Genomic DNA, 27,005 nt, shown 5'->3' with positions numbered 1-27,005 from the left:
ACAGGAATTAAAAATGTCACTCACTCAACGCTAAAGCGAGTAGCACCAGGATGTTTCATTTGCTGAGGTTGTAAAACGCTAACTTCAGGCACCGATAGGTTCAAGTATCACCCGACGCACACCGGCAAGAGCGCAGAGCTCGCAACATGCAGACAAGCTTCCCCTTTAGTTACCAGACTACACGAATAAACCCCACACTTTGTCCAACAGGCAGGCAAAACCACAAAATTAAACACACTTTTGTTGTTGCTGTTTTGTCCACATCTCTGTTTATATATAAAGCGATCAATACCAAAAAAAAAGCTCCAAGTGGTGAACAGCTGTGGTCAGTACCATATTACCTGACAGGTATTTAGGATGATACTGATGGGTTAGGTGACCGCCTGGGGGATCAAGAACTCTAAAAAAGCCCACATTTTAAAGTGAAAATCATCCTTTATAAACAAATTGCTGATTTTATTGACTAGAAAACTCAGTATGCTTTCTCTGCAATAGGAAGCTTGTAAAAAAGGACGTGGACTTCTCAAACTTTCAGCAACCTGTCCATTTTCCCTCTGCACATTATTTGTAACACTTCAGGTGAGCATATGCTACAGAAGTACGATATTTAAAATTGAAAACCATTTCTCAAAGGCATCTGGCCAACTGATGAGAATCAGCAATAGAAATAAAATGGCTCTAACCAAATGCTTACACGCAGTAGCCACTCTCACAGTAAAACGATATCAACAAGAAAGAAGGCTTAGATGAATCACATGATTGTAGCCCGGGGGCTTTCCTGATGTCACAGAAACAGCACCCCGTCAGCCCTGTGGCTGAGATGCTGCTTACCCACGTCCTGTCCAGCCTTCTCTCCATCGCTGCAAACTCCCCTATTCTCTCTATCCAATTTTGGCTACTTGCTACTCATTTGTACCTGCCCTCTACAGTGGACAATGGGAAAAGGACATATAATATTAAAATATAAATATAATGATAATGAAAAATACTGGCAATATCAACTGAAGAACTATAAATACCACTGTTACTTCTGTTTCAAATAAGCACGAGCAGAACTAGACAAAAATTTTGTTGTTAAAAACTGCACAATGAAAATGAAAGGACACATCAGAGAAAGCAGTCACTCTCCTGAAATTAAACTATCATCGTCCCAAAGGCAGCAGAAATGCTAAATACTGGCTGATTTATAAAATAACAACATGGGTTCAGACTACTTTAAGCAAGTTGCTTCTGTTACTTTCTCACATTTCTACTGTAGAATATTCTAGAATTCAACTGAGGATGGCTAAATTCAGAACATAATGAAATTTTTGATTTATAGATAAACAGAGGATGACTCTTAGAGTAGAAGGTAACAAATGCGGACATTAAATAATACATTCATTGAACTGTTAATTATATGGTTAATAACATTAGCAAGTAGAATATACTAAATGTACACGACTAACTACATCTTCCAATACTTAAATTTTTTAAAGCAAGAGTAGGTCAGGTAAAAAAAATCTAATACTTGCATCTATTAGTAAATTGTTTGATGTTTATAAGTATAAGCTTCCCCAAATAAATTCAAGTATAAGTATATCTACATATATTAGAGGTGATTTCAAAATTTTATTTACTGAAGCAGCAATAGTTTAGTAAACTTGAGCTCGATAATCTATAAATACATGAAGCACAAGGGACTAGTTAGAGACTAGAAAAAAGCCCAGGGAGAGACCAGCCGCTCTGTTAACATCACTACCGTTGTAAACTAGGGCTGGATCCATTGATTTTAGAACAACACATGGGAGAACACTGAAACTGCCCTCTGATCTAACACATAGAAAACTGTGTGGCCATAATCTAAACTACTTCACATTTCCTGGTTGGAAGTGTTATTCTAACCTAAGTCTTCACGATTAGTGTTCAGAAATAATAAATCCTTTTGGGTGAAATACACCTTCAAGTAATTACTTTTATGGAAGTGACCTGAAAAAGCCTGGTGATGAATGGTTTTAATTAGCCAGCATCCTTAGAGTAAAATACCTCTAAGCATCAGCAAAAATTCACTGATGTTCAGTCTGACAGAAGTTTTAACTTAGTTGTTATACTGAATGTTAGGTATGTTTATGTTCTCTAATTCTATTACTATTAAAAGTAAACTATGCCTTCTTCTGTTAAAAGAGATTAATACATCAACTAAAATGTTAAATACAGCTATCTCTTATGTTAATCACAAATATTTTTAATACAACTCTTAAGCAAAATAGTATTTTTCTTATAATGCAACACCTTCACATATTTTAAAAACTCTTTAAGTCTTGGTTATAAAGTACCAAAAGCTCTTTAACCAGATACCTACAGTTTGGGGGATTCTGAACTCAGTCAATTTTTCCCCATAATCTAGGGCCCATAAACATGTTTGTTTACAGACGAGAACAACAACAAATATAATTGTTCAAGAGGTGTAACCTAGAGCGTCTAGCTAAAAATCTTTCATTTCCAGACCCCCGCCACAAACATGACTGATATAAAGCATCCTTTAACACATATTTTGCCTAAAATGAAATGGAATGTTTATAAGGAAATACTACTTCTAACAAACAGATCACATCAGTAATCCCACTGCTTGTAACTATTTACTAATGCTCAGCATCATTTCTTATTTTCATGGTTATCCAAAATACCTAACACAATGACTACTAAAGTTACAGCTGTAACTCTGGATAGGAGAGCTAAAAAAAAAAAAAAAGTATAGAAAGAATTATTAATCTCTTATTTTTTTAATGCAGTAGAATCAGGTAAAAAGAAAAAAGTCATTCCAAAACTGAGGTTAAAAAATAATTAAACGTATTTTTTTTAATACCCATCAAAACACATTAGGTACCTGCTTGCTGATGTAACTACAGTAAATTTCTGTGTTTTGTAATAAATTGGTCATTTTAAGTAATGGTTTTCCTAATTCTAAGGGCTTAATTTGCCAAGGTAAGGTTTAAAATAAAATTCATGAAATGGTTTACATTTGTTTATCCAAATCTAATAGAAATTTCTAATTGAGAGTAAAAAAATATAAGAATATACATAAATGAAGCCAAGTACTTATCACACTTATATGAACTAGACGTCGTCATTATAAAGTGGAACACACTGATTTTCATAAACCCATACATTTTTGTACATACACTGCCCCTAAGTTCTGGCATGTTCAGGATTAGGCTATACAGTTAATTGTGGCACTGTGGATCTCTAGAGCCAGTATAATTACACTGATTAGCCAAAAGAGGGCGCAGACAGAACACAACTAGACTTCCTGCACTCCCTAGCAAACTGCCAGTTGGTTTCTTTCAAGTCCTGGCACAAGAATTATAAACCCAGTTAGGTGTGCTAACTTGGGAATACTGAAAGTTACAGCATAAGTATATATAGCTATGCTTTAATATAGATTCTTATATAAATAGATTGATATATAGCATTTCTGCCATTCAAACAAAATAAATATATGCCTTGCCTAGTGTATCAATCTATATCCCCGTAACTTAGAGGACTCAAGTAGTGGGATCAGGAGCAGGGAGGGTAAAGAGAAAGGAGGGAAGGAAGTGTGCCTAGAAGTGGTGGATCTAAGAAAACAAAAACCACCTTTGGAGTGATAAACGGACCACCTCCAGCTCTCCTTGCCGAGGCAGAGGTTGGGACTGAGGACCTCCCAGGTGTGTACCTACTGCTACTATATGACGTATAAATATGTCCAAAAAGCTCCCTGGGGGGGATCTACAGTAGGCTTTGCTTTTTCTCAAGGTTCTCATCTGACAGGAATGTATACAGCATAAGGCATTTGACTGAGACCTATTTATATATCTACACGTTACTTCCCTATAACGGTTCTGTCACCAGACCAAAATTTGGTCAATACGTTAGCTTGCATGAAACTCAACCCAGTTGCCTGATGAACATACTAATTTTGTGGTTCATTAGGCTCTATAAATATACTTCTCATATTAAACTTGCTATGCATCTTATCAGCACCAATAAATATTTTCATCTGCCAATTCTACATTTTTAAATAATAAAGCACTGCAGTCAGAACATAAAAGACATGGTATTTATATCTCTGAGAACAGCTTATTTGATTATTTTAGAAGATATTTACAATTCCTGGAAGAACTAACTACAGTATAGTTAATTGGCTGACAACGGAAATCTTCGGTTTCATGATTTCTCAGGTGTGACTCCTTACTCTCAAAACTAACTAAAAGGAAAATATTGATATGCTCCAAGAACAGCAGACCCCTTCAATCTTCTCTTCAAAGACTGTGAGGACATACATTTTCTAAAAAGATATATGGATTTTGCAGTATTCTAATGGAAAAAAATGTAAAGGCTGAATTTTTTTCAAAGTCTGCTAAATGTCTTTTCACACAGATCTTCTCTGCTTTCCAAGAGACCATCACCATTAGCCATTTAAATTTGTATAAGCTAATGGTAAATATAGATCTTTATGTTTTCTAAGGTCATTTCTTAACATTAGCTACTAACAAATGGTCTCTCAATCCAAATTTATAGTTGCCGATTAAAATTTCATTTTGATTTGGGTGATTATAGGTACACAAAGGTTACTTACTTATTTTTACTAGCAACTTCCTACAAATAAAATTTTATTATTTAGTTGGTCAATATCTATTACATATAAACCTTCAATGTGTAATTTTAGATGTACTAGTAGGTAAATAAAAGTAAAAAGTATATATATATATGTTTTTTAAAAGCACAATATTCCTCTTTACACTGTACATTATATATTATCTAGTACACTAGCATTTTAAAAACATATTCATTCTAATTTAACTGTACGAGAAAAGGTACCTGTGGAATTATTACAAATTCTCTACCCTTTTTGCTCATCAAAATCTTAGCGTAAAATAGAATACATGCCCATGTGGTCAAAAATTCTGACTTGGAGCAATTATTTTAACAACAACCAATAATTATATCAGTGCAGGGAAAAGAAGTGAGAAAGTTAATATGGAAAAAAAATTCATCTTTCCTTTAAAATAAGGTAGGTAGTTGGTATTTTATTTTAGTGGCGTTTTTATTTTGTTTTTGGTGAAGAGAAAAACAGAAAACATTAGAGAGCTACTTCTAAGAAAACACTGCCCTTTTTATGTTGGTTTTTTTTTTTTTGGTTTTTCATTGTTGTTCAATCTATGCTGCATTAAAAAAAAATCCTGCAGCACAAATAAAAGGCAGTATTGCTATTTAAATTATGATGTATTTGAAAAAGAAAACTTACCTATAATATAGGTGTATCAACTTTTGTAAACCCAAAGAATGAAATTCAGATTTGGTTAGTACTGCTTAAGAGTGAAAAATTTAAATAAACATCTGAAATTTCCCATAAATTAAAATCTGTAACATTGTCAGTACTAAAAAAAATTATGTACAATTATTTCATCTCAATCACTGCCTTCGGGGTCTAATCACAAAAGCATTTAGAGAAATCCCTGTGGAAAGCTAATTTGAAAGTAAACATGCTTTAAAACTTAAATATAGATCTCGTATTAGTCCCACAACAGGATCAAGATCACTATTAAAATAAAGCCTGGGGCACATTATGATGCCTAAGATTGGTGGGTGGATTTTAATTGACTTGAAGACTGTCATAGTTCTATTATCAGAAAACCTGTAACGCATTTCCAGCGTGGAGGACCCATCTGTGCCCACCATCCATCTGTTTAGACGTGATTGGCAAAGTGGTAGGGAACTCGCAGTGGTTGCCTCTGCCTGAAAGGAATAAACCACAGGATCTTCCAACGAGTGCCAAAAACTTCTGAGAAGGTCTGCTGCCATGGCTTTCGGGGCCTCGATCTACAGAAGACAGCATTATTAGTGAAAGACAGCACTCCCATGGTGTACTTCAGTCAGCTAAAACAATACAGGTTGGCTGGGGATCCATTCCCGGACTCTGATGAATTGTGTCCCAGCATCACAAATACAGCTCTCCTTTCATTCCGGCATGCAGCTGAGTTTTAACTCTGGAGAGCAGATATTGTATCTGTGTCGTCAATCAACCTAGGGCAACTTTTGAAGCAGAGGAGAATCTCGGGATTAACAGAATGTGTGTCAACAACACAGGAGCAAATCTCTTTTGATGTACTTTCTGGGACAAATAATTTAACTTACTTTACTTAGACAAGGAACAAGAAGGATCAGTACTTATTTTGTTGGAAAACTAGCATGGCTTGAAGACCCCTACTGGAAGACTGGATTATGCCTGTCTAGCTCAGGCCTTAGACAGGGCCCCGAGAAAAAGCCAGCATTATGCTATCTTGCCACTACACACACACGTTTTTCAAATGTGGCCAGCTGTTTCCGTTTTTAAAGAAGAACACTACGGCCTTCACGTTTATACTTACATTTCTTCACAACAGTTAGACATCTTTTCAATAGATGTTGTATCCTATCAAAAATCAAAGAAAAATTATACTCAGATGGAACAAAGTTATCAAGGCTTTATTCTACATCTACTTTATGAGGCTTTTCATCGTATTTAGAGAATATTCTAAAGATTTAAACAGTTTACATATGGGTACTAAGAATTTTAAATTAACTGCATACATTGCTGAAATCCCCTTGACAAAAACAGAATGAACATTACATCGTGCCAAAAAAAGAAAAAAAAAATTATTCAATTACAAAACCTCACAAAAATTGTAGGAGTCTCATTTTATTAAACTATAACCTTTTATTACAGTTGCTTCTTTGATAATTCTTCTAAAAGTCTAGGATTTATTTTTTAATTCAACTATCAGTGAACATGTACGAGAAAATAAATACCAAAACGATGAATTCAAGGCACTCATGAACAGAAAACTGCGAACAGCCCAAGAAGGCTACTGGTTCTGGACTTCTATAAACAAACACAATCCAACAAGGCAATCTACGCATTTGCCATATTACAGCACCTATCACTCTGAAAAGGAAAGTGAAACTATTTCTTTAACAGAAAAAGCAGTATCTTCATAATAATACAATTTCTTCTTATGTGCTTTCTATAAAGCTCTAACACAAATAGGTGAGTGAAACAATTCAACAAAGAGAAGAAAGTTTCTAGATATGCTGGTTTCATTTACAATAAGAGAAAAATCCATTGCTAGGCTGAGAAACTGTGCTGGTAAGTAATAGCCAGATAACCAAAACACAAATGACACAATCTTATTTTAGACACTTATTTACATTTTAAACAGACTTCAAAGTACTACAAAAGAAAATATGTTCTTTCTAATATATGAAAAACAGTCAGAGAAGTTTTCCTCCTCTTATCCTCTACTTCAAGAGCTTGCTCACATATGACAGGTGGACCGCGCTGTCACCAAACATGCAAGCGTCTGGGGTGGCCATGCCAATCCCAAGAACTTCTCTGGCTGTGGACCTCTCTTCCAAGGATAATAACAAAAAACATTTGACTTTAAAAATCTCTTTATAGCATTTACATCAACAGCTCACAATATTAAGTTCTCAATGTATGAACAGTTGAATAACTATAGTTAGCCCACATATGAGAAAATAAATCTATTTTTTTAGACGACAAAGTCATCAATAGCAGTGTTTCATTTCCCTCTTCCCTGGGAATTTGTGACAAGATTGTAGATTAGCCACATATTCCATATTCATTAGTTTTCCTATCATGCTTTGAAATTCATGGTATCCAATGACAAGTCTATTTATAATTAACTTTCCTCAGTTCTGTTGCATAATTTCCTCAAAATAACATTTTACTTTGTGACAACACAGTCTGCAAATACATGAGAACGTTGATTATGGGCTTAGTGGAAAGCGGGCCCTCTGCTTCCACATCTGCACGGAAAGTGAATGAAGTAATTTGAACAGGTTCTTAGCACTGATGGGCGACACGTTGCCCCAGAACAATCTAGGCAGCTTGTGCAACCAGGCAAAGGAAAAGACAGGACAGAGGTCTGTAAGTGTTCTTAGGACAGGTAAGTAAATGGCCTCAAATCACAGTTGTGGATAATACTTACAAACTGTTTCAGGATAAGGAAGGCGACTACAGAGTCAGACTACTACACCTAGTATTATATTAAATTTTTACTATGTGTAAGTTTACAATTTGATTAAAACTCTGAGGTACTTATATGTGGCTTAAATAAAAGAATCAACTTCAAAGACTTTGGATTTAGATTTCATGTGGGAAAAGCTTTTATTTCCAAGTGCTTTTGACATCTTTCCAGAATCTGGTTCAAGAAATAAGTAGAATAGTACCTGTTAAGTCATCATAAACAGATGGTTATTCTATCAAAGAATGTGATGTTTACCATGACTTTGTGAACAGGATTTTCGAGGCTAGCCAAAAACAGGCTTGTTTTTTTTTTTTTTTTTTTTCCCCTCTAGAAATAGCAAATGCTTATCTCTCTCTGGAACTCAGCTATCAAGAATACTGTTATAAGAAAAGAAAATGCAATTTGTATTCGAATAGCCAAACATGGCATAAACACGTCCCTTGCACTTATAGAATGTGCTCAGAACAACACAAGTCAACACGCTATCACATTCGTAAACACAATAGGATCTGTAAACCAGAGGAGGAGAGAGGGTTACTAATGGCAGAACACTGAAAACCACAAGTTAATGCCAAAAGTGCCAAATGAGGTTAAATATACTCTGTGTGTGTGTGTGTGTGTGTGTGTGTGTGTGCTGCAAACCAGAGAAATGTGGACTATTTTAGAAAGAACAAACTACAGATAATTAAAATGGATTTTGGTGCAGTAATTTCATTCAGCATAAGAGTCAATACCTTTAGTGACCATCAGGAAAGGACCAATAAGATACTTGCCATCTTTGAGGAGTATAAGCATAATTTATAAATACTTAGTTATACATAAAACTTAACTATCCAGAAAAAATGCATTTGTCGAAGAATAAGAAACAAGTTTTTATAGTATGTTGTCTACAATCAGGATATCTTACCTCCAGAAAAATATTTACACCATGATGATGGGTTTAATGACCCAAATACCTAAGACTTCTATCAATCTGCATAACTAAGAGATACATGAAAATCTTTTCCTATTTTGTTTTGAGAGAGAGCGAGGGAGCAAGCACAATGTAAGTGAGGGGGGAGGGGCAGAAGAAGAGGGAGTGGACTGTAAGCAGGCTCCACACCCACAGCAGAGCCAAATGCAGAGCTTGGCCTCAGAGGCCTGAGATCATAACCTGAGCGGTTCAAGAGTTGGACACTTAACCAACTGAGCCACCCAGGCAGCCCTGCTTTCTTATTTTAAAAATAAGAAGTTTATTTTCTAAAAAAGAATAAATTGGAAACAGCAAGACCTATATGGGCCTTTCCTAGTTTATCAACCAATACTTTATCTTCTCCTGGGGCTGATCTTACCCTAAGAAATCATCTTTCAGGTTCAGTCTAAGAAGGTAAGTTAAAGAGAGACTATTTCCTGTTAATCATAGCTCACTCTCCTCCTTTGAAGTCAGAACTCACTGTAGTCCTCATTTGAAATAATCTGTTTTTTAAGCACTAATCTCCAAAAGAGAACGAGCTATATCTTTTATCAGAGATCTGGAGTTCACACGAACATTTAATCACTCATTGAACCAAAGTGAGAAGGCCGTAGATCTTACATATATAGTCACTGAAAATCTCTTTCCAAAATAATCACTGTCCTTCTCTTCATCAAGTCATTTCCCAGCTGTATAAAACCTTAGGAAAGTTACTAAAAGTCTGTATCTCAATTTTCAAATAATCATTCCTTACTCATAGATTTTTGTAGGCATTAAATGAGTTAATATATGTTAGAACCCTTAATAATGCCTCAGTAAATGGCAGTCCTACTTTTTCCTGATATTGCCTACTATACTTTTCATTGATATTGCTTCCTACTATATATACCCCTCTTTTGAGGGCTTAGAGATAACAGTATCTCAATTATATCAGAATATAACTTCTACAAGGTGGATTTTATAACGAAAGATAAAATGCAGAGACTACAGGAGACTACACAGATAAAATCCAATATTCACAAGGGGCATATACTCGAGTTGAAAAAATAAGTACTGGGAATATAAACCAAGATCATATACTCATTTATCCACCTATCAAAAATTTACTAAGGACCTATTGCTATTACTAAGGACACAGTCCTTAGCATCAAGGAGCTTACAGTCTAGTGAAAGCAGTCAAGTACACAAGATAACTGTATGGAAATACACAGAGAATGCCAGAGAGAATGGTTACACACAATAACATATTGTACAAGTAAGCCTTAAGCTAAATATTTGAAACGGCTGGAAACCATGTTCCCAATCAACACTCCAGGTCAACTACTCTTACATTTTTAATACAAACTTCTACTTTCAATAAGATTTTTGGTTACCAGTACTGGTAAGATGGTCTAATGTGCTTCTCTGGCTGAGACTTAGGGAGTAACTAATGTATTGACAAAATGTGACAGAGAAGCTTACGAATCATTGTGGGAAAGATTCATAAATTAACTATAAATACAGGATTTAGTGTTTTTGCCAATCCTACAGCGATGTTTTAAAGTCAGATAAAAAATTCATGTAGATTCAGAACATGAGAAAATAAAATGGATGTTTGCGTAAAAATGTAAGTAAAATGAAAACTCATAAATGTTTAGCTTCTTTACCGAAAAAAGCATCCATTTAATCACTCGAGCAATTAGTAATGCTTTGAGAAAATTAAAATGCAGTATTCCTAAGGAAGAACTTCTCACAATAGATTTAAATAGTTTGTAATTACTTGTAATTTTATCAGAAATACAAGGAGGTTATGACCCTGAGCCAGAGAGATGACATAACATAAATTTATTTTTCACAAACGAACACGTTTATGCTGAAGAACAATCCAATCCCACACAAAATAATTTTGATGCTAGCAGGCATTTTTTAAAAGAATACTGTTTTATTACCATGCAACCTAACTTAGTATGTATTTAAACTAATTCTTTGGAAAGGGAGATCCTAGGTTCTATAAAGTTCTCTACATATTTCAAAGTTCAAAGAAATATCCGTGTATAATATTAAAAGCATGTAAGAAATGGCACTTAAAATCTTAATGATTTTTCTAGATTTTTAAAAGCCACTGAGAAATATTATATTTCATCCAATATTACAACTAGGAGTACTCTATTAGAAATACATTTTGTTTTTCTTAAACAAAACATATAATTCAGAAAAGAAAATGCCATACAGAGCGCCCTTTATAAAAATGTTAAGTGAGCTGGGCTCAGCATAATTAGCAATGATTTCCATATTTGCAATGCTGATTTGGAGTTGAGTAAACCACACATAATTTGTACAGAGGCTATATTGAAAGATGCTAATTCACACTGATTCGGTGGGATACTTGGCAAAATTTAATTATAAGGATTAATAATCTCAGGACTACATTTCTGGGTACATAGTAAAAGGCAGGTAAGCCCACTAATTGTCAGACTAATGAGAATGCTATTTAATAGACAATCTCATTTAAACTAATTGAACACATTTTGAACAGAAGATACTTTTCATTGCCTAAGATAACCAAGTGAAAATTAAGTCACCCCTGCCTTTGTGATTCTTTTTGTATTTATTTAAGTAATCATGAGTCAGTATGTTGGGGGGGAGGGGAGACATTTCTCCCTTTTTAATTTGAAAAGCTTTACTTTAAGCCATCTTTAGTGATTCAAGTAGAGTTCAACAATAGTACCTGTGAGAGCAAAGGCAAAAGTTCCATTTTTTTTCTTTGAGAATTTAAAGCACAAAACCACAGCTAAATATGCCGCACCCTACCCTCAACCTCACCACAACTGAGAAAAGCTCTCTATGCTCCAGAGACGCCATCAAAAGCTTAAGCTATTATATCAACTCCACGGCGCCCAGAAAACAAAAATGCTTGTATGCAAAACTGAGATAAACTGTCAGAGCAGTGTCATGGTACACAATGGCTCCCTGTCAGAACCCCACCAGAAGGCGCTGGACCAGCTGTTACAGCGCTTCCTGACCAACTCTCCCCAAGCCCAGGGACTGCAAACATGACGAATACCATCACCAGCACTATCAGTATCAGTGCGCATCACAACGGACATCATTCTTGGCTGTGTGTGGACTACTGCTCAATAAGAGAGTCTGACAACATCAATTACGTGAATAACAACATCACTATCCATTTCATTCGGAAACAGAAAAAGGCTAAACAGGCAAAGTAAGGAGTAATTAGAATAATCTGTTCCCTAAACAGAGAATGCGTCAAAGCAGATTGCTTTGAAAACATTTTAACTTCAATACCGAGTTTAGTAAAAAGGCACAAACATATATTTAAGCCTACGTCTAAAATGAAATCTAAAAATAATCAAAGGTAATCCTTTAAATCTGGGTTGAAGATTAGCTTATTCCACAGAAGCATCTGGTTGTGTTGCAATCTTTAAACCTTGGAAACGAGATTCGAAATCCACTGGTTTTAAACTTAACTTTCTAGTTACTTTATCTAGGTCACAGATAATCTGCTCTTGCTAACTCTCAAACGACATCAGATAATCATTACTGTGATTATCCTGTTACCTTCTACTACCAATAAGACGACAGAATCTTCCCTCTTGCGTGGAGAAAAATGACTTATTATTCTAAGAACAAATAATGAGGAAAAATTACTGAAAACGGATGTGCTGCTTCCTCAAAGCCTCAATTTAAACCTAAAAAAGCATTCGTTTTGCCTGTTTGTTGTCTAATAGGACTTACATAATGACATAGTTTATGTAATGAAATAATACTCCTACCAGTGTTTTCCCAAAATGCCTCCTGGTCTTTGGAAGCAGGAATAGGGGAGGAGGAAGACTCCAGTGGAAGGATTAAATTTACTGTGATTGCTTTTCCTCTTTGTCTTTCTTATGCTACCTAACATATTCATCACTTCTTCCACATTGTGAGAGATGCATGGATTCAAATTATGACAGAAACATGTCCAGGTGTGAAATTTCCTGTGGACAGTCTCAATTTTTTTCATAAAATGAAAACAGCAAGCATACTGTATTAAAAAAAAAAAAAAAGTAAGCACAGTCTCTATATTTTTAACTTTAATTAAATATTAAATCTTATTTTATTTAACTGTTAGTAATTCATTAGATTTAAAATTAATACTGAGGTTTAAAACCTTAAATAATTAAGCTTTAAAGAGCCTTAAATCAATGTGAGGAGGAGCGCATGCTGGAAACCTTAAAAGAATTTTTCTTAATCCAAAAAGAGGGATGCTAGAAGGTCACTATGAAAACCCAGGTAAATGGAATTGAAGTTGACTACAATTGTTCAAAATACCTGGATTCAAGAGGAAGTAGGGTGAGTAGAGACTGGGCTAAAAATGTCTACTTTAACACTGCATTCTTTTTTGAATGTTTCACAAATGTATAATTTCTACAGACATCAGAACTGTCTAGTACAGAGTATTCTGAGAGGGTACTATATGTATTCAGAAAGAAATGAAAGTTTTGAAGAAAGCATTAGATAACAAATGTGGTTTCTACTTAGTTTTAGAAATACCAAAACATCAGAACCAACCTCCTCATCTTAAGATAATGAAATACTGTTCAGTATTATAGCAAAAGAAAAAAATCAGGCAATTTGAAAAATATTAACACTTTGGTAATATGGAATAGAATCAGAACAGAATCCAATATTACACATCCTTCCAAACCAAGAAATTCAGTAAATAACTTTAGTTATTCATAAGATAGTGAAAGAAATCTGAGAATTATCATTCTGGGGTATATTGGGTATATATATATCTAATATTATATTATATATTATTATATAGAAATATAATAATATATTACAATAATTATATATATTATTATATTTAATACATATATATTATATATGATAATATATAGATAGATAGATAGATAGATCTAATCTGAGAATTAGAAAGAATTTAAGATAGCGAAAGAAATCTGAGAATTATCATTCTGGGGTATATAAATAGATACCAATGATTTTGGTAAATCCAAAAGTAAAAATTCAAAAAATCCAAGTAAAATCTAGTAATTCTGACATGACTTACAGACAGATTATAAAGTAATTGGGAATTAGTGTAAAAGTAGAGAAAAGATTTTAGGCAAAGACCTACTCTCCTCTTCACCACTATTCTTAATACCATGTTATCATCATTAGAGAAGTCACAAGATACTAGAAAATATTTCAAGCTGAGTAACAATAAAAATAATTTGAACAGACATTATGCAATCATGAACAGCCAATAAGAACATGAAGGAAAAAAAATGGAAATAAGCATTAAGCTCTATTAATGATCTGCATGGTGAATAATTTGATGCCTGCAATTTATTTTGATACGTATCAAAATATAAACAGATCGACAGTCGGACATGAGATAAAACAAATATTCTAATGTTAACTGTGGTTGGGTATTCACTATAAAATTCTTTATAATTTCCTGTGTGTTTAGTGTTTTTCCTATAAAACCTAGGGAGGAAAGGTTATGATGAGTACCGTAGAAAGTATGCAAACACAGGTTTGTACAAGAGGTGCGTTTCCCTGACTGCACTCTTCCAGTTTTAGCCCAAGGCTAGTTACCACTACCTGTAGCTAGCTCCCCGCCCCCAGGCAAACACTAACCTCCTTTCTGTTTCTACAGACTTGCCTATTCTGGACGTTTCATATAAATGGAACCCCACAAATACAGAGCCTTTTGTGACTTGTTCAAGGTTCTTCCGTGTTCCCAGTATGTATCAGTACTTCACTTCTTTCTATGGCAGAGTAAGATCCACTGTACGGATATCCCACTGTATATCCATTTGTCAGCTAACAGATACCTGGACTGTTCTCAGTTTGGGGCTATTATGTTTGAATAATGTTGCTATAAATATTCATGTACAAATGTCTGCACAGACATATGTTTCATTTCTCTTGGGTATCCACCTAGGAGAGGTACTGCTGAATGAAATGATAATTCCATGTGTAACTTTTTAAAGAACTGCCAGACTGTTATCTGTCTGGGCTGTTTTCTGTCCGCACAAGCAGTGTGTGAGGGTTATGATTCTCTAAGTCCGGACCAATCTTTGTTATTACCTTTTTTTTTTTTTTTTAAATTACAGTTATCCTCGTGTGTGTGAAGTGGCACCTCATCCTGGTTTTGATTTTCATTGCCCTGAAAACCAGTGATGTTGAGCATCTTTTCATGTATTTGTTGTCCATTGGTGTAACCTCTTTGAACAAATTATACATTCAGATCCTCTGGCCATGTTTTAATTAGGCTGGTTTTTAGTATTGCGTTATAGGAGTTCTCTATCCTAGATTTTAAAAAGTCCCTTATCAGACACAGGATTTACAAATATTCTTTCCCATTCCATGAGCTGTCTTTTCACTCTTTGATTGTATACTTTGAAGCACAAAAGTTTATAGTTTTATTTATCCATTTTTTTCTTGGTTGTAATTTTCTTGTCATATCTAAGACACTATTTCCTACTCCAAATTTTACTCCTTTGTTTTCTTCCAAGAGTTCTATAATTTAGATCCTACATTTAGGTCCACGATCCAATTTTAGTTAATTTATGTATATGGTGTGAGGTAAGGGCCCAACTTTACTCTTTTGCATGTGCATATCTCATTATCCCAGCAGCATTTATTGAAAAGACTTTTCCCTGGTGAACAGTTTTGGCACTCATGTTGAAAATCAATTGACTATTTTTACATACATCTCTGGACTTTCAATTCTAGGTCATTTATCTATACGTGTATCCTTGTGTCAGTAGCATACTTTCTTGATTACTGTTACTTCATAGTAAGTTTTAATAACCTTTTTTTCTTACTATACATTGTTTTCACTGAACATATTCTGGTAAACACTTATGTTTACATACACAATACATATGCTATACAGAATATAACAGTGGGGATCTTTTTTTAACATACATGCTTATTTACACACATCAACAAATAGTTTCTATAAAACAAATGTGTACTGGGGCGCCTGGGTGGCTCAGTGGGTTGAGCCTCTGCCTTTGGCTCAGGTCATGGTCTCAGGTCCTGGGATCGAGCCCCAGGTTGGGCTCTCTGCTCGGTAAAGAGCCTGCTTCCCTCTCTCTTTCTCTGCCTGCCTCTCTGCCTACTTGTGATCTCTGTCTGTCAGAGAAATAAATAAAATCTTTAAAAAATAAATAAATAAAGGGTAGAAACTGCTTCTTTAAAAAAAAAAAAACAAATGTGTAGAGGTTGACAAAAATGACTGAGTTTTAAGGTCTGATACACACTGACAATTCACCTTTCAAAAAGATTATGCCAATTTATCCCCATCAACTATGCAGGAGAAAACCTTAACCTACATCTTCTACAATGCAGCATATTACCAAACTTGCACATCCTTACTCAATGTAATTTTTCTCACTTTTTGAACCTCTCTGTTGTGATAAATCCTACTTTGCTAATAAATGCATGCAAAATAAATAAATAAATAAATAACAGTAAGACCCAATTACTAATAAAATGTTTCTACCAGCAACTGCGTTTTTCAGAATTTATCTTAAATAGTCTTAAATATTTTCAAGAGGAAAAAGAGATGTTCAAAGTAGTCTTATTCGTAATATAGAAAAAAAGATTACAAACTAGATGCTGATCAACAGGAAAACTATTAATTAAAATAAGGTATAGTCATTAAACAGTATATCCAAATATTAAAAACTATAAACATTAGTCTGTAGCCATATAGAATATGCAAATTTTTAAAAGCAGGAAACAAAACAGTATATATACTCTGTACACTGATTATTACTACTTTAAAATGACACAGGCACATGGGAATGAAAATATATAAATGACTATGTGGTAATTTTCTCCTTTAATATCTGAACTTTTGTCACTTAGAATTAGGTTCATAATTAGGAAATGTGTTCATAAATACATTACATTAAAAAAATATACTTACTGTGATGATGCCAATTAGTTGAGTATAAAAAAGTCCTGTTATCCCAACTAACATAGTAATGCCCATAAAGGCAGCTAGTCTCATTATGGCCAGTTCATGTCTAAAAACAAAGAGGTCCTATAAGAAGAAGAAAAAAGAAAGACTTAAAAACAAATTGAAAAGTTACTTATAATTTCAGTAACACTCAAGAATTAACCCATAACACTGTTCCTTATTATCTTAAAAAATATTCTCCCCCTTTTGAGTTTACTCCACTTAACCACTATATAAATATTTGAAAATTTCAAAAATAATTGCTTTTAATTTATAGTAGCATACCAATAAATGGGATTTTTACTGCTCTCGTGTCAAAAAACCTCAATCTTAAAGTTGCAAATTAGCCACACTTATGTACCGTTTGTAGCAAAAACCAAAAGAAAATAAAAACCTCCAAAAAACACAAACAAAACATACAGTGTGCAATCTTTGGTTACACAAAAGGAAATTTTATTATTATACTTCTAAAGAATGAATGCACAAGCCTGATTCACAGTATTGAAGTTCAGGTGACCAAGATAGCCGAGATTATGTCACTTAGTCAAAAAGAGGGGGAAATATTAATGATGGGATCTTGTGGATAAGTTCTCTTTAAGCCTACTTCATCCATCCATCCATCCACTCGACTACCACTGCCAAGCACGGCGCTAAGTAACAGAAAAAAGTAAAAACGAGAAAGATATGGTCCATGCCCTGAAAAAGTTGCAGCTTATTTAGAGAGAGAAGCCAACTTCATGAAACTCCAAAACAGTGTGATCTATGCTCTAACAGGGATGCATGCAGAAGACTGTGGAAACACCAAGCAATGCCTAGACAGGAAGGAGAAATGTAAATGCCTTGAGGGAACGCTGATTTCCTGGCTCACGGCATAAAAATGAGTGTCTCAAAAGTGAACCCAAAAAAGTGGTGGAAAGACAGGAAAATAAGAAGCACTTCATTTTCTCTGTAACCAAGCAGACAGACCAGAGCAGTGAGATGAAGCTCTGGAAACCTGCTCCTAAGTTGTGTAGTAATACTTCCACAATGGACAGAAACAACAGATGAACGGAAGGACCCTCCCAAAACATAAACACCCACATGTCTTTTTAACACTGAATCAGGTTCAGGCTTAAGGGTATCCTGGTAGCAACATCAAAAATAGGGAGGTCACCGAACATAAGGAGCTTGCTTGAAATAAAAAAACTGATGCTTTTCGGTGTAGCACAATGACCACCCACCAGACTCAAGCAGAAATCGGAGTCTATACCCAAACCACTCAGTTCATACAGCAGTCGGAAATCAGGCAGTCATTTTAAATGCCCAGTGAGAAGAGCCTGACACAGAGTCCTTACAAATCATGGACGATGGAAAGATGGAGCTATGCACGATACAAGAAATTACGTGTAGGAAGTTCTGCTCTACCGCTGTTTGAAAACACATATTTGATCCAACGTGGTCAGTACATGAAACGACAACTTGAGCACAGCGAGAATTCTGTGTTGCTTGTGTGTGACTTCATCCACGAGAAACCCTAAATGAACATGGAAGACTGCACCCAGCTAAACGAAGGCCTGCGGGAATACACAAAACGCATGCAGACTCCCGAACACCTAGTGACCACCGCAACTGACCGTCTGTGTTAGGGGCCCGCACTCACCCACACCTGCTATTGCGACTTCCCCTCAGGTTTCAGATGACCCTCCTTCCATCACTTACTGCAACCCATCTGATGCCCACTGCCACACCAACACAGCAGGTCTCTCTTCTAAGGTGAAGTGTCAAGTTCAGTATCGTATTTGTGTATTTCTTAACTATTTAACAGGTGTGAAACCGTGCTGCTGATTTTATTAGGTTCTGACCCTTCTGAGTGTCACTGAAAAAGTTTCTGAGTGTTGTGCCTCCCTCTTCCCATAAGCTCTGTGGTTTTCACTGCATAATTTTGCATAGTAGGGTGAATTTCAGAAATGCACATATGGTGTTACAGTAGAGCTTGGTGTAATAAAAATACCATATATGACCAAATAAAAAGCATCTTCTCTTCTCCCAGTGAAAAGCTTTTAAACAAATTTTGCCAGCTAGAATTTATAAATGTTGGGGATGATGAGATTAAAAGATCTAACGCTAATATTACATTTATTCACAGGTTGCACATTTGGATTTAAGAGTATTCGTGTAAAACAGTAAAATACTTGGGAGAAATTTCTTTTTATCACTCTTAACATTTTCAAAACACAACTGCATTCCAAGATTGCACACACATAATTAACATGTTCAGTACTAAATCCAAATCTTGGTCATTTAGCAAAGTTCTTCAGAGCATAACATCTTCACTTTATTTTAGATTTTTTTTTTTTTAAATGTAGCACTTTTGGGATCTAAAAATTCGCTTGGAAAACTTTATCCAAATCACAAGAACCCGTGTGCTATTCGAGATCTTTCCTACATATTCAGTGTTATGACTGAATGTATCTTCCCCTAAATCCATATGTTGAAGTCCTAATTCCTAGAACCTCAGAATGTGACCGTCTTTGGAGACAGGGCCTTTAAGGAGGAGAATAAGTTAAAACAAGTCCCTTAGAGTGGCACTAATCCAATCTGACTGGTGTCCCTATAAGAGGAAACCAAGAAACACGGACACCAGGATGCTCACGCACAGAGGAAACACCATGTGAGGACACAGCGATAAGGTGGCCCAGATGCAAGCCAAGGACAGAGGCATCCTAAGAAACTCAACCTGCTGACTTGAGGCTCTTCGATATCCAGCCTCCAGAACTACGAGAAACGGAGTTTCTGTTGTATAAGCCTTCCAGTCTGCAGCATTTTGTTATGGCAGCCTTAGCAAATGGATATTGTAACTGTATTCCTTCATCATTTTCATTTTCCCCATTTCTCGTTAAGAGATGTGCTTATATCCAGGAAATGCATAAGATGTAAGTTCAGTTTCGAGAAAAGTCACACCATCCTCTCAAGAATGAGAACATGTGACAGCACACAGAGCTTTCATCTGTGCATTCCCTACCCATCAAATTCTCTCCCTCATCCCTACCTGAAGGTAAAGGTTACTGACTCACTGTTCCTGCCATTTGGATACAACCAAGTTTTAGTTGTATATTGCAGATGCTTTCTACACTGAGTCTACCTTTTCACTGTCTTTATGGCATATTTTGATAACTCCAAGGGCTTCAATTTAATGTAGACCAATGTATCAATCTTTTCCTTCAGTGCTTTTCATTTCTTGTTTAAGAAGCCTTTCCAATCCTGAGGTACTAATGGCACTCTCCTACATTATTACCCAAAGCCTTTAAAAGCTCTGAGCTTTGCCTTTCACATTTAGGTCACTAATCCATCTGGAACTGCTGTTTATTCTTTTTCTGCACAGTGTAATACAGGGGTCTGAATTTACTTTTAACATATGGATATCCATCTGTATTTTCAGAAAAAATTTCTTTAGTCTTTCAAGTTACACACACAATCAGAAACACACACACACACTCTCTCTCTCTCCCCCTCTCTGTGTGTGTCTCTCTCTTAAGCTTCATATTTTTCCCCCAGAGGTCTTGTACTTTTGGGCCATATTTAAGTCAGGAACTTCCTGTTTCTATTATAAGTGGTTTTGCTATTAACTTTATTGTCTAAATAGTTGTCTGCATACACGTGATTTTTTTTCTAATCTGTTAATGTGATAAAAATACTGATTTTCTAATGTAAAAACTGCCTTTCATGTCTAAGATAAACACAACTGGATAAGGCTGGTTATGTATATATCCAGATTCAGTTTGCTAATATTTCGTGTAGAGGTTGTTTATCTATGTTCATAATCAGACTAGCCTATAATTTTTTCTTTCTTCATTATCTTTGATAAGTTATGTATTTAACATATGCTATACACCTAAAACAAGTTGGGTAGAGTTCCCTCTTTTTCTTTTCTTTCTAAAAGAGTTTTTATAAGATTAGAATGATTGTTTCCTTTCATATTTGACAGAGGTAGAACTCACTGATAAATCTGTGAATATTTCTTGCACAAGTTTTAACCACTCACTTATGGTTACAGAACTCCTCCTGTTTCCAATTTCCTCCTGAAGCAATTTTCTTCTTAGAGCTATGCTATGCTTACGATCAGGAAGCTCAGTACTGTTAAAGATGTCAAGTATCCAAACTGATGTATAAAATTAATACAATTCCAATAAAAATCCCCACTGGCAGAGCATATAATCTACTAATGGTGGACTATATGGGTTTTGTTTTTTTTTAATTTAAAAAAAGGTTTTTTTTTTTAACTCTAGGTTACTTTTCTTTGTACAAATTGCTAAGTAAGCTGTATCTAAATTTCATGGGAACAAACAAAACACAACAAATACCATACCACTCCTATATAAAAAGAAAATGGTGGGAGGGTTTGGCTTATTGCATGCATTCTCAATATAAGTAATATGGCCCCCAAAGGAGGGAGAAAACTGGTGCTTCCAGGGGGAAAAAAATCACCCATTTCAATAGTTTTGTGGCAATACACAAATCAATCCTACCTGACAAAATCTTATTCCTTAGTGTTTAATTTCATAGAGGGAAGGGGAGAAAAGGCCTAAAATGGCTCCTGAGGGAGCAAAAATAATGAAAAAAGAGGAGTCTCCACTGGATAAGAAGATCTGTTATAAAACTATGGTTATGACAGCATGGTGTGACCACAAGGACAGACAAATAGACCAATGAACTAGAAAGAACCAGAAACAGATACACACATAGATGGCTGCGTTTCTGACAAAGATGGCACTGCAGAGTGGAAAGAATTATCTTTTTTAATAAATGGTGCTAAATCAATTGGCTATCCATCTGAGAAAGAAAATGAAACCCGACTCATACCTCATGGGAAACACAAAAATCAATTCCAGGTGGAAATGTAAAAAAAATATAATACTTGGAAGACAATGTAAGAGAATTATATTGATGATTTGGGGATAGAAAAAGCCTTCTTAAATTGAACCCAAAAAGCACTAACTGAAAAAGAAAAGACTGATAAGTTGAAGTACATGAAAATTAAAAACTCCTGTTCATCAAAAAATACCATCAACAAAGAAAGGATAAGCTAGAGAGCAGACAATACTTATTACACATACTCAAAATAGAGCTCAAATCTAAAATGCTCTACAATTAGAAAAACAAAAAAACAAAAAAAGTCAAATAGCCGCTCCCCCCACACCACTACCATAGGCAAAATACTTACACAGGCATACTGCATGAAATAGGCTATTCATATGTTCAGTAAGCATATGAAAGGGGGGCTCAACACCATTAGTCATTGGAGAAACACAAATGAGAACACAGTCAAGTACTGCTCATCTCCAGCAAAATGGTTACTTTAAGACCTGAACCAGGGATGCCTGGGCAACTCAGTTGGCTAAGCATCTGCCTCCGGTTCGGGTCATGATCCCAGAGTCCAGGGATGGAGCCCCACATCAGGCTCTCTGCTCAGCAGGGAGCCTGCTTCTCTCCTTTCTTCCAGCTCATGCTCTATCTGTCTCTCTCAAATAAATAGAATATTTAAAAAAAAGAAGAAGAAGACCTGGACAAGTATTAGTGGAGCTGTGAAGCACTCTGAACTTATATTCTCTATTAGTGGGGGTTTAAATTCATTGGACCATTTTGGAAAACTGGGTAACAGTGTCTAAAGGAACACAGATATATCCTTTGAACACCATCCACTTCTAGCTGTAAGTCCAAGGGAAATACCTGCACACATACAGGAGAGACAAGGCTACTTCCTGGCCATTATCCGTAAGAGCCCCAAGCTGGAAACAAGGCAAGTGTCCATCAACAGAATGGATAAATAAATAGTCTTAAATTAAATGAAATAGTTGACCCCTGAACATCAGTCTGACCTGCACCAGTCTACATATATCAAGATTTTTTTCCTATATTATATGTATATTTTCTTTTCCTTACACTTTTACTAATAACATTTTCTTTTCTCTAGCTTACTTCGTTGTAAGCACACAGTATATGATACCGATATAAAATATGTATTAACCGACTGTTTATCTTATTGTTAAGACTGCCAGTCGACAGTAAGATTATTAGCAGTGAAGTTTTGGGGGTGTCAAAGTTATACATGAATTTTCAACCGCACAGGGGGTTGGGTCCCCCAACCCCTGTGCTGTTCAAGAGTCAACTGCACCCATGAATTAAAATTTACAGTAATACTCACAGCAATGAAAAGGAACTATCTAATAACAAAAAGAATAAATCTTATAAGGACTCCTCAAGGAGAATTTGTGATAATTCACTGAACTGTTTGTTTTTATTTTTGTATACTCTTCTGTGGGTGTGTTTTACAATATAGAAGGTACAAAAAATGAAATTACACTGAGAAGAAAGCTGTGACCTTGAAATGTACACTAGAAAAATAATTTCATAAGTAGAAACAAAACTCTTTTAAAATACATATAAGCAACATGCAAAATAAAATTAGGTTACATATGGTCTGTGAAAGGAGAGACAAAAATGTCCAGTAAGTTATAAGAAAGGATATGAGACAGAAGGAAAAAAGGAGAGAGGGGAAGTCCCACTGCTCTGTGAGCCCATCTACCACTTTCTTCCCGGGCCAGTCGGATGGCAGAGGCTCCTCCCCCAACACGTGGAGATGCAGAGCAGCACCCACAGAGACTGCTGCACACAGCGATAGCAGAGATAAACAGAGAAGAAGAAACATACAGGCGACATGTACACACGCATGCCGCACAAACCGACAGAGGAAGAGAGGGGCGCTTACATGGAATAAACAGCGACATTCCCATCTGGCCATCTTCTGTAATGCTGTCATTGAAACTTTCAAAATGTTACAAAACTAGTGAGCAGTGGGGCGCTTCCTGACACAAGCTAGATGAAATAAGCCACGAGCTGGATTTGGCCACTCACGATCTAGCAAATAAGTCTTCTGATAACTTGGGTCTGTGAATTCCTTGAACTCACCTCTTTCAACAATTTTATCTTCTATCCTAATCTAGTATTGATCCAAATTCTATGATTAAACCCTGTATCATATTGCTTCCTATAACTGTACCCACACCATAAATGCAAGCTCAAGCACAGCACACACTGAATACCAACCTCCTACCTCTGGAGCCTAACTCCCTGTAGGCCAATGATGCTAACAAACTGTCAGCATCAGTGGGACCTCCAGTCTGTTGACCCAGCCACCATTCTACTACTTATTACTGTCTTCCCCCAACACTTTCACTGACTCCCTGCTTGTTTACACTCCACAGTACACTGCCACAGCTTTCCTCAGTACATCATCCACTTTCTTGACCCTTTCCTTTACCACTGTTCTCCTCCTGGCTCACTGGCTGCACTTTCTTCATCACCTTTCTGATTCATCCTCATCTTTCTGTCTTCTAAACTTTAAGAGTGCCCTGGGCTTGGTCTTCAGACCTCTTTTCTTCTCAATGTGTACTTACTCCCTAGAAAATCTCCTATCAGATCCTATGACTTTAAATACCATCTTTATGCTGAAAGCTCATAGATTTAAAGCTCACATCACTCCACTGAAACTGCTCCCTCCATCTGTCTAGTCAACATCTCTTCTTAGATACAGAAGAGGGACCTCAAAGTAAACACATAAAACCAAAATCTTTAACTTATTCCTAAAACCAACTCTTCCTCCAGGCTTCTCCATCTCAGGAGGTGATATGTCTATTCTTCCCATTGTTCAGGCCATGAAACCTTGTGATCATCTTTGACCTGGCCCATTTTATTTCATACTCTACATCCAAATCATTTAGCTCTTCAAACTATAATGGCTCACTCTCAACACTTCCACTACTCCCATAGTCATCTCACGTTTGGACTACATTTTAATAGTCTCACAACTAGTCTTAAGTGTTGTCATCCTTGTTCTCCCTCAATTTATTTCCCAACCATCAGTTTTCTTTCTAAAATGTAAATGAGTTTGTGTAACTGTGCTCAAAACCCTCTAAGGGGAGGTGAACCATGAGAGACTATGGACTCTGAAAAACAGTCTGAGGGGTTTGAAGTGGCGGGGGGGTGGGAGGTTGGGGTACCAGGTGGTGGGTATTATAGAGGGCACAGCTTGCATGGAGCACTGGGTGTGGTGAAAAAATAATAAATACTGTTTTTCTGAAAATAAATAAATTGGGAGAAAAAAAAAAAAAACCCTCTAATAGTTTCCAGAGTCCCAACCACCAATCATCCTAAAAAAACCATCTCCAGCCTCCAGTTCTATCCCTCACTGCTCTCAATTCAGCTCCTCCTACCTTCTCCCAGCTTGCTCCACTCAAGGCAGACTGGTCTTCTTACTGCTCCTTGAAAATATCAAGTATGCTCCCACCCCAGGGGGACTTGGCCCAGGTCCTTTCCTCTCCATGGAATGCTCTTCGTCCCAGTATCAATGACTTGCTTGGGTTCCAGGTCGCTCCTCAAGTGTCACTATTGAGAAAGGCCTTCTCTGGCTGCATTATCAACCATTAATCTCTCTCCCTTACCCCTGTATTACGCTTAATAGTACTTTTTTGCATGTTATGTATTTGTTTATTGCCTGTCTCCTCTAATTAGAATATAAGCTCCTTAATGCAAGAACTGGGTTTTAGGGGCGCCTGGGTGGCTCAGTGTGTTAAGCTGCTGCCTAAGGCTCAGGTCATGATCCCAGAGTCCTGGGATCGAGTCCCACATCGGGCTCTCTCCTCGGCGGGGAACCTGCTTCCTCCTCTCTCTCTCTGCCTGCCTCTCTGCCTACATGTAATCTCTCTCTGTCAAATAAATAAATAAAATCTTAAAAAAAAAAAAAAAAGAACTGGGTTTTATTCACTGCTGCATCCTCAGAGCCTAGATCTGGGATCAATGCACATAGTAGACACTCAACAAATATTTGTTAAATGACTAAATGAGTAGTTTTCGTAATTTCTTAAAGTAAACATGTTTCACAAATAAAATTTTACATTATTATAAACTATAAGTTTTTATAGTGCCAGTAGGAAGCAATCTTTGTTTATAAGCCATTTTTAAGTAATTTTCTGTGTTTTTTATGAAATGAATCTGAAAATTAACAAGATTTGACATATTTAGGATCTTCCTGTTACTAAAAAGTTTTTCAGCCTCAGCATGATGGATACTTTGGGCTGAATCACTCTCTGCTGGGGAGACTACCCTATCCTTCTAGAATATTTAGCGGCATCCCTGGCCTCTACCCACTAAGATGCCTGAAGCATTCCCCAGATCTGTGACAACCAAAAAATGTCTCCTGATGTGACCAATGTCCTCTGGGGGAATAGGGGACAAAATCTCCCTCTTCCCCCCACTGCACTACTGTAAGGGATCTGATTTTCCTTATTTTTCAAAAATAAAAATAGGTTGTATCACAACCTGATTTGAATTTTCAAAATGGCTTCAAAACCAATATCACATGCTGAAATTAGAGCCCTGTGGCAATTACTCTTACAGAAAAAAAGATCCTGTTATATCTGTATGGTTATCAGCACTTTTGGGCATAAGCCTTAAGTTTGATCATAATATCCCAGAGAAGTTACCGGACTGTTCTGTACATCCCTCTTTCACATCCAAGTAAAATGTCCTTTTTCAGTTTTATTAAATTCTAATGAAAATTAATATCTAAATGAGAAAAAAATCATTATTCACACCTAACCAATGGCTATCATTGAGGGTTCAGGATGACACGTTAAGTTCTGATACAGATATAACTGCAGTTTTCTTAGAGAGCAAACTGCACTGGCACCTGACAGCCAATTTCATGGCGGAGGCTAAAATATTTTAGAAAAACCATTTTGTCTGCCTTCCCATACTTTAGTAGTAAGAACTCTAGAAAAATTGACACAATAATAAAGAAAAAGATACTATATTTTCTTGCTACATTTACCATTTAACATATGATGTTCGGTCAAAGATGAGTGAGACGGGCACCTGAGCGGCTCAGTTGGTTAAGTGTCCGACTCCTGAACTCAGCTCAGATCATGATCTCAGGGTCGTGAGATCGAGCCCCGTGTACGAAGCCTGCTTGAGACACTCTCGCTCTGCCCCTCCCCAGCCCCACACA

At 36.1% G+C, this 27,005-nt stretch overlaps 1 protein-coding gene across 2 annotated transcripts in view; it reads right to left on the bottom strand.

Annotated features, from left to right (window-relative positions):
- Positions 1-1,591: 1,591 nt before the first annotated feature.
- ZDHHC21 (zinc finger DHHC-type palmitoyltransferase 21) overlaps positions 1,592-27,005 on the bottom strand; it is a 62,608-nt gene continuing 37,194 nt past the window's right edge. For both annotated transcript variants that reach the window (XM_044265639.1, XM_044265640.1), the window contains exons 7-9: positions 16,931-17,047; positions 6,390-6,433; positions 1,592-5,841 (exon numbers count right to left, since the gene is read on the bottom strand). In XM_044265639.1, the coding sequence (XP_044121574.1) occupies positions 5,709-5,841; positions 6,390-6,433; positions 16,931-17,047 (294 nt within the window). In that variant the 3' untranslated portion in view covers positions 1,592-5,708. The remainder of the gene's footprint in view (positions 5,842-6,389; positions 6,434-16,930; positions 17,048-27,005) is intronic.

Source organism: Neovison vison, chromosome 9, assembly GCF_020171115.1.
Source record: "Neovison vison isolate M4711 chromosome 9, ASM_NN_V1, whole genome shotgun sequence".
Lineage (NCBI taxonomy): Eukaryota > Metazoa > Chordata > Mammalia > Carnivora > Mustelidae > Neogale > Neogale vison.
This window is presented reverse-complemented; position numbering and strand designations above follow the sequence as displayed.